General features: G+C 33.3%; 2 protein-coding genes across 2 annotated transcripts; both read left to right on the top strand.

Moving 5' to 3' along the window:
* LOC112773049 (NADP-dependent malic enzyme) lies at window positions 1-6,501 on the top strand. Its single transcript, XM_025818091.3, has 21 exons — window positions 1-459; window positions 735-1,009; window positions 1,959-2,079; window positions 2,201-2,275; window positions 2,465-2,616; window positions 2,711-2,816; window positions 2,916-2,981; window positions 3,064-3,159; window positions 3,255-3,326; window positions 3,412-3,495; window positions 3,584-3,682; window positions 3,789-3,836; window positions 3,951-4,004; window positions 4,096-4,194; window positions 4,298-4,387; window positions 4,481-4,558; window positions 4,653-4,727; window positions 4,813-4,903; window positions 5,055-5,183; window positions 5,631-5,715; window positions 6,308-6,501. Exons 1-21 carry the CDS (start codon window positions 430-432, stop codon window positions 6,318-6,320), a joined length of 1,938 nt encoding a protein of 645 aa, XP_025673876.1. The 5' UTR covers window positions 1-429; the 3' UTR covers window positions 6,321-6,501.
* A 4,980-nt stretch (window positions 6,502-11,481) lies between these two features.
* LOC112773001 (transcription factor MYBS3) lies at window positions 11,482-14,527 on the top strand. Its single transcript, XM_025818042.3, has 3 exons — window positions 11,482-12,168; window positions 13,222-13,430; window positions 13,719-14,527. Exons 1-3 carry the CDS (start codon window positions 11,859-11,861, stop codon window positions 14,244-14,246), a joined length of 1,047 nt encoding a protein of 348 aa, XP_025673827.1. The 5' UTR covers window positions 11,482-11,858; the 3' UTR covers window positions 14,247-14,527.
* Window positions 14,528-14,849: the final 322 nt, after the last annotated feature.

Consider the following 14,849-nt stretch of genomic DNA (forward strand, 5'->3'; position numbering starts at 1 on the left):
AAATGGAAACGAGTTGGTCGTGCTCGTGCAATTGGACCTCCCAACCTTCCCTTTTTATTTCAGAGAAAGAGAGAGAGAGAGAGAGTTGTACTTCACTTCCATTCTCTTCTCTTCTCTGTTCTCTCTCATTGATTCATTCATTCATTCTGTGTTCTCATTGCAAGAGAGAGAGAGAGAGAAAGGAAGGAAGGAAGGACACACTGAAAAGTGAAAACAGAGGCGAAGCTAAGTGAAGAAGAAGAAAGGGGGCGAGAAAAGCAAGGGAACCTTCCCTTAAGACTCTCTCCTTCTCTCTCTCTCTTTTATACATTTGTCTCTCTTTCTCTTCTCTTCGCTTATACACTCACCTCACCAACCAACACCGCACCGCTACAACTCTCTCTCTCTCTCTTTCTGTTTCTCTCTCCTTCTTCCATTTCTTTCGCCACCATGATCTCCTCCAGCTCATGCTCCTTCCTGGTATTGTATACCCATTTCTCCACATCAGCACTACTAGATTTGCATCACTTTGTTTTTCCTTCTTAACGTTTCTAAATCATAATGGCTTTATATTCTTTGTTGTCAATAATTTGTTATGACAAGAATCTAGAGTTGGTATAAAATTTCACTATATTTCTGGGTTTCTCGAAAAGTTTGATTTTTTATTTAAATTCTGATGAGATCAGCTGGTTTCTTCATCTGGGTATCGAGATTTCATCTTGTTTTGTTTATTTATGTTAACTTTTTTTGTGCAGAGCAACTCAGCTGTAGCTGGGTCTCGCAGCTTCTCTGGTGGTGCGAGGAAGGGTCCTTCGAGTCCTTTCAGGGTGGTGTGTTTGGCTCCAAGCAATGACAGAAACGGAAGCGTTGTGTTAGATTCTCCCGCGAAGAAAGAGCAGATAAGGAATGAACCAACATCGCCGCCTGCTGAAGAGGAAACAGTCTCTTCCGGTGGCCCTCAGGATGTCTACGGCGAGGATAAGGCCACGGAGGATCAGTTTGTTACCCCTTGGAATGTCTCTGTTGCTAGGTGAGATTCAATCACATTACTCATCTCTTAATTTATGACCCTTTTGGGTTTTGACAAATGCATGTGCCTTAAAAAGTTTCAACTTGTTTCGGTTTAGATTCAAGTTGGATGATTTGTATTTGCTGTTATCTGAATTGTGGTGTGCCGTACTGAATTTTGTATGAACAAGTTCTGATATTATGAAGGAAGGATAAATATTTTTTTTTTCCTTCCCTCCTTGTTCATGTTGCTGATTTATCTTATTATCCAAGTGTTTCAAAAGCTGGCAGCCGAGGTTGAAGGTTTCAGCTTCAGCCTGTTAAAATTTGTGGTTGAATTTGGAACATGTACTGTTCATGATCCAACCAGTTCAATTGGGAAAATCTCGTACGGCTTTTAAAACAATTCTCAACTTGTGTGGTCAAAGAATACGGTGTGTTTGTTATGTATTCTTAAAAAATGATTTTGTTAGTTGATTTTTATTAAGAGAGCCAAAGATGTTAAAAAGTGATATTTTTTAATATGAAAATGAACAGTCATCTTCATAGTTTATAATAATAATAAACAATAAAGTGATCTTTTGGGCGGCAAAAAAGATGAAGCAAACGTATATGCGTGTAACGCCTGTTGATTTGTGTGACATATGCTCCTTATGTTTGTTTCTTGTTGAATTTTAAATAAATTAAATAAACCAGTTATACTAAGCTATCCTGTATATCCATCTTTCAACATTTTAGTCCAGTTGTATAGTTTTATGTTTCTTTTGGGGCGAGTCTGTTATATGTGATCATTGATCATACATGGGCTTAACCTCCATTTCTTAACAGTGTTTTTTCTCATTGTGGTGTTGGTTGATAATGGCCTTGATGGCACTAATCTATGTTCCAAAACGAGAAGATTATATATATTTAATGGGCTAAGTTTTGTGGCATGATAAAAGTTCTTACATTTTATGTCTTTTGCTTTTTAGCGGTTATACATTGTTGCGAGATCCCCACTTCAATAAAGGGTTGGCCTTCACTGAGAAGGAGAGGGATGCTCACTACTTGCGAGGTCTTCTTCCCCCGACAGTTATTCCGCAGGAAACTCAGGTCGGATATCTGATTAGAAGACATTAATACTACTTTTTTTTTTCATACTTACCAAACTATTTGATTGTGTATATGAACATTAGTTAAATGCTTAAAAGTTTATTGCCACTTAATTGTGCAGGTGAAGAAAATGATCCAGCACGTTCGTCAGTATCAAGTTCCATTGCAGAAGTACATGGCAATGATGGATCTTCAGGTGTGGCCTTGTTTCTTGGCCAAAATACTTGTGATCTTGGCCCTTTTTTGCCCCATTATTTTTATATAGGACTAGGAAATTCATCTTTAATGTGAAATAATATCTTGGGGCAAGTTTCTTCAGACAGTTTGTTTTGTTAGCTTGGATTCGGCTTCTAATGCTTTCACTTCAATATATTCCTTATTGCAGGAGAGGAATGAACGGTTGTTTTATAAGCTTCTTATTGAGCACGTCGAAGAGTTACTCCCAGTTGTCTATACTCCAACTGTTGGTGAAGCTTGCCAGAAATACGGAAGCATCTTCATGCGTCCTCAGGGTCTTTATATCAGCTTGAAAGAGAAGTAAGCTTGACTTTGCTTGGAATTATTGTTGATGAATATTTCCTGTGTTATATGTGTTGCTTACGTTGTATATTGTTTGGGTTTGAACTTAAAGGGGGAGGATTCTTGAAGTCCTAAGGAATTGGCCTGAGAAGAACATTCAAGTCATTGTTGTAACTGATGGAGAACGGATCTTGGGTCTTGGGGATCTTGGTTGTCAGGTAATTTCTTCTGTACTTGTTGAAATTTATGATGTATATAGTCCTATGAATCAGGTCTAATGTTGCAATCTAATCTTTGGTAACATGTTGTGTCTTCAGGGAATGGGAATACCAGTTGGAAAACTTTCTTTATATACCGCACTCGGAGGAGTTCGTCCGTCTGCTGTAAGTATATCCTATAAATTATCGCTGCCTTCCATTTCTTGTCATGCCTATAAATATAATATAATCTGATAAAAATTTTCAGTGTTTGCCTATCACCATTGATGTGGGAACAAACAATGAGAACCTGTTGAATGATGAGTTATATATAGGGCTCAAGCAAAGACGGGCGACTGGGCAGGTTCGTGACTAATTTTCTTTTCTGAGTCATCATGGAGTTAATCATTTATCTAATATGTCATAATGTTGACTTCGGTTTAATTTTTCTGAATCCAGGAATATGCTGAACTTATGCATGAATTTATGAGTGCTGTCAAGCAAAATTACGGGGAGAAAGTCCTCATTCAGGTATTAGGCAATATGACAAGCCATCTTTTTTTATTGGATGTGAAGTGGTTACTAACTTGTCCCTTTTTTTATGAATCTGTTATAGTTTGAAGACTTTGCAAACCACAACGCATTTGATCTACTTGAAAAATATAGATCAACCCATCTTGTTTTCAATGATGATATTCAAGTAAGGAATACTAGTCATCAATACTTAATTCCTATACTTTGCTAACTATAATATATCCAGCTCTGAAACCGTATCGACACTGTTCCAGGGTACAGCATCAGTGGTCCTTGCTGGACTAGTTGCAGCTCTGAAATTGGTTGGGGGCAACTTGGCTGACCACAGATTCTTATTCCTTGGTGCTGGAGAGGTAGGTCCATGCAGTTCCGCAATTGTGCTCGTGCTTCCTTCATTGGTTCTAAGATGAGGATGAAATTCTAATGGTCTTAAACTTTTAATTATGTTGGTGATTGTAGGCTGGCACTGGAATTGCAGAACTTATTGCACTTGAAACATCAAAACAGGTTCCTTTCTGTTACTGAGATGATGTTTGAAACATTGAAACACTTTCATTAATGTTATGATATTCATTTGATGAGTACTTTAGATTTATTAAGAAACTACCCTTCTTGATGCAGACTAATGCCCCACTAGATGAAGTGCGCAAGAACATTTGGTTGGTGGACTCAAAGGTTAGTGTTGAATTCATCCAAGCTTCTCCACTTATACAAAGTAGATTCTGATTTTCTGTTAGTAACATTCTTGATCCCCTTACTTCTGCAGGGATTGATTGTAAGTTCCCGAAAAGAATCGCTTCAACATTTTAAGAAGCCATGGGCCCATGATCACGAACCTGTTCATCGACTCGTAGACGCTGTTAATGTATGATTGATCTTTCTGTCCATTACACACGTGCGCACGCGCGTGCGCGCACAGCAAAAATTTCAATATTCTTACATTATCTATGTCTATGTTACCCTCTCAGAAAATCAAACCAACAGTGTTGATTGGAACCTCTGGACAAGGAAGAACTTTCACTAAAGAAGTTATTGAGGCAATGGCTTCAATCAATGAGGTACTACTACTATTTCAATCTGTTTTTCTAACTACTATGACATAGTTCATGTCCATTTAAGCTAACAAGTCTATTACATGATAATGCATGCAGAAACCTATCATTCTTTCACTTTCCAACCCAACTTCACAATCAGAATGTACTGCTGAAGAGGCTTACAAGTGGAGCCAGGTAATAAGATACCCCTAGTAGTATTTCTATAATTAAGTTCGGGTTTCGAGTTTAATTTCGATGTTCTTACCTTGTACATGTTTGGTATCATCAGGGTCGCGCCATTTTCGCTAGCGGAAGCCCATTCCCTCCGGTTGAGTATGAAGGAAAAGTTTTTGTGCCTGGCCAGGTTTATAGTCCTTCAGAATTCATATGTAAGAAAAAGAAATGTTGCATAGAACAGTGCCTAATTTGAATGTTTTCTTTTATGACAGGCCAATAATGCATACATATTCCCCGGATTCGGTCTCGGTTTAATAATGTCCGGTACCATTCGCGTCCACGACGACCTCCTTCTCGCTGCATGTAAGTGCACCAGAACCAGCCTTAGAACATAAATTTCAATAATAGATAAGATGTGAACGTGTGTTATGTTAAGCAGTTTAGTCAAACATGTAAAATCATTTAAATCATTTAACGGTTCTGAGTTACCAAACATGACTTTTTGTGGAAACAGCGGAGGCTTTGGCTGCACAAGTGAGTGAAGAGAACTTTGAGAAAGGACTGATATACCCTCCATTCACCAACATCAGAAAGATTTCAGCACACATTGCTGCCAGTGTTGCTGCTAAGGCTTATGAGCTTGGTCAGTTCTTTCACCATTACATCTTTTTTCGAGTTATCTTTTTTTAAAAGATCTTATGGAGAAGTAAAAATAATTTTATGTTTGGATATCTCATGCAAAAAGATCTTTTTATCTATCAATTATGTTTGGGTATAACAATATAAAAGTACTTTTTTGTTTATTTATTACACGAAACACATCTTTTTTCTAAGGAAAAAAGATCTTTTAAAAAAAGATGTAAATTACAGCTTCTCAAAAAGGATGTTTTTTTTTTAATTTTTCTAGTGCTTTTACTTTTACTACTAGAAATTTGCCAAACACGCTAAAAAATAAAAAAAAAATCTTTTTTTATTGAAAAAAGATCTCTTTTTTAACAAAATAATGATGTCCAAACAAGTTCTAAATACTTTTTTTTTCTGATTATTTCTAACAATATTATTTATTTATTATTATTATTATTGTTGTCAGGGTTGGCCACTCGCCTTCCACAACCCAAGGATTTGGTTAAGTTTGCTGAGAGCTGTATGTACACCCCAGCCTACAGAAGCTACCGGTGAATCATAATAGCCCTTTAATCTTTTTTTTTTTTTATAAAATTATTACCTTTATTTTTGATAAAATCACTTTCAATTTTTTAATTTTTTTTAACCCCCTTGTACTTGTTCTGTTACTGTAAGTTATCATATATTGTATTGGGTAAGGGTTGGAATTAGGTTTGAGTAGGTTGGTGGTGTTAGTTTTAGTTGCCTAGTTGGACTATAAGGGTAGCTTGGTAATTTCTCATATCCATATGCAATGAAATTTATTTCCAAATATTTGAAAAGTAAGCATTCCCATGTGTTGAATATTTTATACAAGTCATATATATGATCATTTATTTATTTTTAATTGGAAGAGTAAAGAGTGTGTATATATATCTATATATATAGATGGAAATATTTCAAGTGCATCGGTACTACCGGTGTTTCAATTGTTTTAACCGTTGATTTAAATTATAAAAAATATATATAATATATATTAATTGAAATCAACGGTTAAAACAACAGAAATACTGGTGTTCTCCGGTGCACTTGAAATGTTTCCATATAGATATGGTTGGTGTTGAATTAATAAAATAAAATAAAATGAATCATGGCGTTGTGCAGACAACAGGAATGAATGAGCATCCAATGGTTGTGATGAATAAAGGAGGCTTTCTTGGAAATACTGGCAAGAATTAATTGTATTACGCGTCATGATAAATTAAATATGTTTTGACTTATATGGGAATAATAAATAATTTGCAACACTTGTGTTCCCTTGTGATAAATTAATTAATAGTAATTACTAATTAGCTTTCTGTTCTTGGCCTTCACTATTCTCTAACCTCTAACTTGCCGTATGATGCATCTCAATACATGAATTAATCATCCATTTCTTGCACGACACACACACACACACACACTTGCTATGTATTCAATTTTATCATTAATTAAGAAGGCTGGATTTTATTATCTTAAGTTAGTCTAGTAATTAGTTCATTTAGTCGAATAGTTAGTTCATTTGTTAGATTAAGTAAGTGTCGATAATTCGAGTTCTATTTTGTGTACGAAACAATCTATTAGCTATTCTTAAACTCCATTCGGATTCTATTTTGTGTACGTAACAATCTATTAGCTATTCTTAAATGGAGTTTAAATCTGTCACAGATTATATGCAAAATAAAAAATATATATTGAAAATAAACTAAACAATACATGTATTTAACTATTTATACACAAATATATAATTTTTTATATTATAAATCACAATAGTAGGAGTATCTAATCAATTGGAATTTAAAACAGGAAAAATTAAGTTTTAAGTGAGATTTTTTATAAGAGGATTTGCATTGCAGCATTTAAAATAGCATTTATAGTTGGGCTACCTTTCAATTCAAAATAGTTGTTGGTTCAAAAGTGTTATCATGGTCCTTAACATTGTGAGGTGGATAAGACATATAATTTGGGCCCATTACATTGGAAGAGGTTAACATAGCCGAGGTTGTCACATCATGGATCTAGGACACCCTTACTTGGGGTATGAATGCATCTCTTCCACAAAAATCCCATGATTGAATATCAAGTACACTCCATAGGATGGGTCACACGTTCTTTGAAATTTCTCACTAACCAAAAAAGATTAAAGATCAAAGCCATCATAGACTTGTGTTGTCTTAATCTCTTACCATGCGAAAAAATCATGGATGCCATTTTGTATTTTCTATCCAAAAAAAAAAAAAAATAGACAACAACCTATGAAGCACGTACACTTCGTTGTCGTGTCCGCGTGTCGGACACATTTCGGACACGACACTCACCAACACTCATCCGACACGCGTGTCTGCTATGTCCAACCGTGTCTTAATAAAAAATAAAAAATTCTTCTCCAGACACATCTGGACACATCTAAATACCATCACGTGTCAGTGTGTCCAGTCTTATTCTTATAATATATTCTTAAAATAACTTTAGATATAATATATATTATTATTTATTAAAACAAAAAATATTTTAAATATTTGATATAATTAAAATAAGATATTAAAAATAATTAAAAATTTTAATTTATATTTTAATATCAATAAAATATCAAGATATCATTACAATTCATCTAAAAAATAATTTATATTTTATATGTATGCGTGTCCCGTGTCATGCAAGATTTTAAAATTTGTATATCGACGTATCCCGTGTCAGTGTCTGTCCATCATAAACAACAACCAAAAGAACTACTATGCAATATGATGTGTGTGTATATACTCTATAGTTGCATTATATTTTGTCTTCTTCTACATGTCTCATAGTCTAACATAATAATATGATGTGAATGCGCCATCTTATTCTAAAAATTGCACTAAATATATATATCCTCATTGCTATTTCAACTTGACGTGTTAAAGAATGATTAGTTAAGTGTTAACAAGCGTGATTAATTATCTGGCCCTAAATCTTCATTTAATTTATCATGTGTTGCCATGGACACATGAAAACCTATTATTAGGAGTGTAGAGAGATTCAAGAAGTATATAACAAAATACCGAAAAAAAAAAAAGGAAAAAAGAAAAAAAGAGAGAGACGTAATCTTAATATCTGAGTCAACAGTCAAGTCTTTGCTGTTGTGTGATTTCTTCGTTGTTTATGGGAAATCACCCCAAAATTTCTTATATGAGTTATATCCTTTCCCTCCATTCATGAACCTAGCTACTCTCTATTCATGAACCTAGCTAGTTTCCTTTCATCTTCTTATGAAAATATTTACTATTTTTTTCAAGAGTAAATATCCTTTTTGTCTTCTGTTTTTTTTTTTTAAATTGACAAGTCGTCCCTCAATATTTAAAAAATGACAAATCAATTTCAGTTTATCTTTTTGTTAGACACAATAATCTTTTTATTAGACAAATTGATTTTTGTCTATTTCTTTCATTAGACACATCAACCCCTGTCTATTGGTCACAGAAGGATCAATGTGTCTAACGGAAAAAATAGACAGAAACCAATTTGTCATTTTTTAAAAGTTAAGAGGCAACTTGTCAATTTTCAAAAAATAACAGAGGTCAAAAAAGGTATTTACTCTTCTTTTCAATCCTTGTAAAGTATAGTTGTGACATAATACTGATGAGTATTATATAATAAAACAACTATATTACATAGTATATATTAAAATTAGTTATTAATATATAATACATATTAAAATATAAAATATATATTAAAAAAATTAAATTATATATATTTGTATAAAATTAAAATACATAATGACTAATTTTAGTGTATAAATAATATTTTTAATAATAAAAATAAAAATACTATACAAATAACTAGTTTCAATAATAACAAATTATTAACAGCGCATCTCTCTTGCTTTTATGGAATTATCATGTATAGTCTTAAAATTATTTAACTCACTATGATTCTTTAACAATTCAATGTGCTGCAGTTTATTGTTTTCCACACACCTTATACATTTATTTATAATTTGATAAATCTATGCTAGGCTCAGGTATTTTTGGAAGTTACTCACCGAGATAACATATTTTATTAATTAGTACCTAATATGCGTTCGGTGCATGATATTATAATTTTAAAAACTTAAACTATTACTTATGGAGATGTTTTTATATGAAAATAATAATTAAAATATTAATACATATTATATTAAAATTTATAATTATTATTTTGTTATGAATAATGAGTTTAGAAATAACATATTATTAGTTACACTGCTAAAGTATGAGACAGTGTGAGTGTAGGTGGTGCAATTTGAAAATGTTCCCTAATCCATGCCTTCACGTGTCCGTACAAATCATAGCGGATCTTTATCACTGGAGATAATCTTGTTTAGTAATAGGTCTGAATATTTTGAACACAATTATTAGGATCATAAGCTATCTATGCCTACCACTCCATATGTTTTGTCGAGTCAATGAATCTGACCTATCAAATTTCTATATGCCTGGATTGGAATTAGAAATATATATATATATATATATACGAAAAATATTAAAAAATTATTAAAATTTATTATTTTTTATTATTATTTAATTATTAATATCTAAAAGTGTAAATTAAAATATATTATTAAATTATTAAATTAAAAAAATTAAACTAATAATTAAAAATAATAACCTAAATTAATAAATTCTAATAATTTTCTAATATTTTTTTTTCTATATATATGCTCAATAATTTTTTCCCTCATGTTTAACCGAAACATTTGTGAAACTAGATTTCTATCTTTTATTTCTTTAAAAATAATTGTCATATAAAATATTCATATAATTCTTTTATAAAAATATTTCTTTAATATATTAGTATATGATCATGTACTAATATATTATTAAAACATTACAAGAAAAATAAACTATCTATAATATAAAAAATTATGTTAGGAAATTATTTTAATTTTTTAATTTGTTTGTGGGCAATACATATATTAATTATAATCACAAATTATGTTATTTTAAATTAAATGACTTATATAATGATGATCTCATTTATTGTTATAAATGCTAAATTGAATAAGTCATTATTACTTTTGTTTTGGAATTAAATGAGAATAAAACCAAATACTATTTTTTTTACCAAACATAGGAGATTCGAACCCGTAACCTCTTAATTGAGTATGGGAAGATTATGCCATTTGAGCTATAACTCATTGGCAACCAAATATTATCTTTTGTTCCTTAGATAATTATTTTTTGAATTTTAAATATATTATCTTTTGGATTTTAGATACTATTTTATTTGGACTTTAGGGTTTAATAGATGCTATACTCAAATATAAATAGGTCTTCAAGGTTTTGATCCCAAATATACCAAAACCGCCTTTGTCGCTTTTTCCACATCAGAAGAGTCACAATTCAGCCGCCTATGATATACAAGACTTTAGTTGAGAAATATCGAAAGAACCACAAGATCCAAACTCTTTCAATCTTATAATTCATGTCTATGAATTCAGATAAACTTCCGTATTCAAGTATTTTTTTTCTTAATGATTTAAGGTAGATAATTTTTGGGTTGAGAAAATGCTAACAAATTATACAAAATATAGCATATACATAATTAGCAGGGATATTATTTAATAAAAATGATTTTCACAACTACTCCAATTGTTTAATTCAAGAAATTAAAAACGAATTAACGTGTATGAGAGAAATCCACGTTTTTATTATCTTGAATAAAAATTCCAACCACCTTAATATATAGACTTGGTAGAACTAAAATAACCGATTAGAGTTCTTACTTCTTGCAAGTTACATATATATCCTCGTGTGACATTCATTTTAGATTAGGTGAGAAAATAATGTGACACGTAATGGATTATTTGAACCCACGTAAACTAGAAGTGGGATCCTTGAGACACGTGGCATTTTTTTATCCTTATTCCTTAACTACATTAATCCAAAAGTATTAGTATTAAAAATGATTAAATATTTATTTACAATTATTTTTGCAGTGGTTAGTAAGATTTTTGTGTAAATTTTAGTTTCTACATTTTCAAATGAATAATAACTGAAAAGTAAAAAAAAAAAAAAAACCGACCAGCTGAATCCACATGGATTATGAAAGCATTCATTCTTTGAGAGGTGTCTCTAAGAATCCAACAAAATTTTTTTCCTTAAATAATCAAACACTCATACGTTATCCAAAATGAATCATATCTCTTCTGAAACATTATCTATGAAATTCTGTTTTCATTTTAAGATAACAATTAACAACCACTAATATACCTTTCAGTAAAATACTAAAATTCGAATGCATTAGTATTAATTTAACTTATGTTATGTGTTATATAGTAAGAAGGGGTAGTAAAGTAAATGCACAAGAAAGAAAACGAGCGATGGAGCGCGTTCTGCTAACATTATATCGAAACACTAAAATTAGAATTCCAATTTTGACCTCGAAAGTTTGAAAATATCCCAGACTTATCCATCCATCACCCTCGTTTTTCTGCCATAAACAAACACATGCAATCTTTCTTTCTCTTCTCTTCTCTCTCTCTCTCTCTCTCTCTTTCCTTCATCGGTGTCGTTCTCTCTCATTCTCTCTCTCTCTCTCTCTCTATCCATTACGAATCACCAATCAATCATCACGTAATCTTCATCTTCTTCTTCTTCTTTTTTTCATTTTCTTTTTTTTTCTCTTCCGTGTGATTAGTCCTTCCACCGAGTCAATCGGCATGACTCGGCGGTGCTCACACTGTAGCAACAACGGCCACAATTCCAGGACATGCCCCAACCGCGGCGGCGGCGGCGGAGGCGGCGGAGGAGTGAAGCTGTTCGGTGTGAGGCTGACGGATGGATCAATCATAAAGAAGAGTGCGAGTATGGGGAATCTCATGACGCTTCACCACCATTGTTCGTCTCCTTCTTCCTCCTTTGTGGCCGCCGCCGGCGATAACCCAGGCTCGCCTGACCCTGTCGGTTACTTGTCCGACGACCCTGCCCACGCCTCGTCCTTCGCCAACCGCCGTGGCGAAAGAAAGAAAGGTATAGTTATCGCATTTCACGGAATGCAACCAAAAAAGATGAATAATCAACATTTTCTGAATTTCTTATCGCATTTTAATTTCAAGCTAGGAACTTTCTCCTTTTTCTTAGTTGTATTTTCCTTTTATTTAAAGAAAGAACATCTATTTCGGCATTTTTTTGTGATATTTGAGATGCTAAGGAGAATTTAGTTTTGTTTGTTGCTGATGATTGTTAAGGTTAAGGTGAAGAAGGTAACGAAGCTGCGCATTTTACTGGGTTAGGTTTGCTTTTTAGATCTCTGGATTAATAGGGTGCATGAAATTCGTTCATTTTGTGGAGGAAGTTGGGTTCTTTATTTTTTTTCCCCAAGATTTTTCTTCCTCCAAAGAGTATGTTTAAACTTTGCGTGGTGCTAGAAAAAGAGAAAGAAATGAGTGAAATGGTGGTAGTGCATTCTCTGATTGATCATTAAGGGTGGGCATTTATGATTTCAATATAAATGTGAAGCATTTAATACCATGGTACGTGTATCATAAGCATGTTGAATTTATAGTGCCAACAAGAGAATGTTGAAATCTGTTTCCAAAACCATTTTGATATTTATGGTTTCTTCTTCCTTGGAGTAGGAAATGTCGGTGGAAAATATTATACTTCATGCCTTCTGTTACATATATTTCTGGCAGTTTAGGTTGAGATCAAGTTATTGAACAAAAAAAGGTTAAATCTATATCTATTATTTGGAAATTACTCTTCCATGGAGTAGTTTTTTGCTTGCTTGATTTGAGTCAATTTGCTTTTCTGAACCATAAGCAATGCCCTTATGTGGCTTAGCTAGTTTTAGACACTAAGGTTTCTTTTGGAGAATGCATATGTTTTTTAGTGATTAATTTAGTTAGCAAGCCATTTAAGGTTGTAGTGGTGTGGGCCGAGGCATGTATGTATATGAGCCATGAAGCTCCTCCAAGAAAATTTTCATCCCAGTTTTACTCCCAACCAAACGTACCGTAATGTCATTAAGTCATTGATCAAGCACACTTGCTTATTGGATTACTCTATTTTCATGTGTTTTAGGTGTTCCATGGACCGAAGAAGAACATCGGATGTTCTTAGTTGGTCTGCAAAAGCTGGGGAAAGGAGATTGGCGTGGAATATCACGTAATTTTGTTGTATCAAGGACCCCTACTCAAGTAGCAAGTCATGCCCAGAAGTATTTTATCCGACAGAGTAATGCTACCCGGAGAAAGAGGCGTTCCAGCCTCTTTGACATGGCTCCGGATATGGTAGGTCTTGACATATTTGATATGCGAAAAATATCTATCTAATTAAGGGAAAATATCTTGGCATATTATTATTTCATGTTTAAAATCCTGTAATTTTTTCTCCATAACATGTTTCTTGCTCTGTAAAAAGTTTACTATTAATGTGATTAATCCGCCAATGGGACCATTCCATAGTTTTAGCTGGACATTGATTATGGTTGATGAGTATTATATTGGTGTATCTGTTTCCACTGCCTTTCTCTGCTTTCCTCCCCAGCTAACATATTTTTTAAAACAACCATATGGCAGCCTACGGATCCGCCTTCGGTGCTGGAAAAACAAGTACTGCTTCTGACCTCTGAGAACTCACAATCTCCCAATGTAAAATCACAACCTTCATTAAATCTATCTCTCAAATCTGAAGTTGACCCCATGGAAATTGCTTCTGAAGAAAATGTGAAAGAGAACAATGTAGCTAATGGGTTGAAACCAAAGGCTGCTGAATACTTCCCAACTTATGTACCTGTCCGATTTTCCATATGGCCATCACTGGAAGCTTCCTTTCAAGAAAGTAATGGAGTAGAGACATCTCATCATGAGGTTGTAAAGCCAATTCCAGTCGTTCCCAAGAATCCGGTCAATGTTGATGCACTTGTGGGAATGTCTAATCTGAGCATTGGAAACACACAGATGATTCTTGAAAGGGAGCCTTCCCCACTTTCCCTGAAATTGTTAGGAGAGCCATCGAGGCAGTCGGCATTCCATGCGAATACTCATGCGCCTGTTGGCCGGACGGACCTAAGCAGTGGCAAGAACAATCCAATCCAAGCTGTTTGAATCTATTGAAGACAACAGTAAACTAAGCCTTTTTTTGGTCATCTTTTTCATTTGTAATATCACATAATTTTTTTCTCCTTTTCTTTTCTAAGTCATAGTGTTTTAATGTTTGGAAGATTATCTTCCAAGTAGTATGAAAAGTTACATGATGGTATGTAGCTCAGGTTAGATCAATTCTTGACAAACATATATTCTTTCGTTCTAAGTGTAAACAAATGAAAGCTTAAATAATCATATATATGGCCAAGAGGTTTCTCCTCTTCCACTAGGTTTGGTTAAAATCATTGGTTACCTAGTATCTCAGATACTTTTATATATGTCTCTATGGACACTTAAAAAGTCATCCCTGCATAACAAAATCTGGATAACTTGATTGCATCTACTATTGGCCTTCATCTATTAACCAAAATGTCAAGTTAATGACATCCCTTACTACAAACCAACATTGAAATTCTTTGTTAAAACCTTGAGTAGTTGGCAACCTTCAAGCAATAATGAACTAGACAAAGAATTCAACTGATATTTCTCTAAATCTTATACCTTAGCACATGATGATGCCGCATGTTGATTTGTGAGATCAAGAACAAAGAATATGTAGACTAA

The sequence above is a fragment of the Arachis hypogaea genome, chromosome 18 (assembly GCF_003086295.3).
Source record: "Arachis hypogaea cultivar Tifrunner chromosome 18, arahy.Tifrunner.gnm2.J5K5, whole genome shotgun sequence".
NCBI classification, from domain to species: domain Eukaryota; kingdom Viridiplantae; phylum Streptophyta; class Magnoliopsida; order Fabales; family Fabaceae; genus Arachis; species Arachis hypogaea.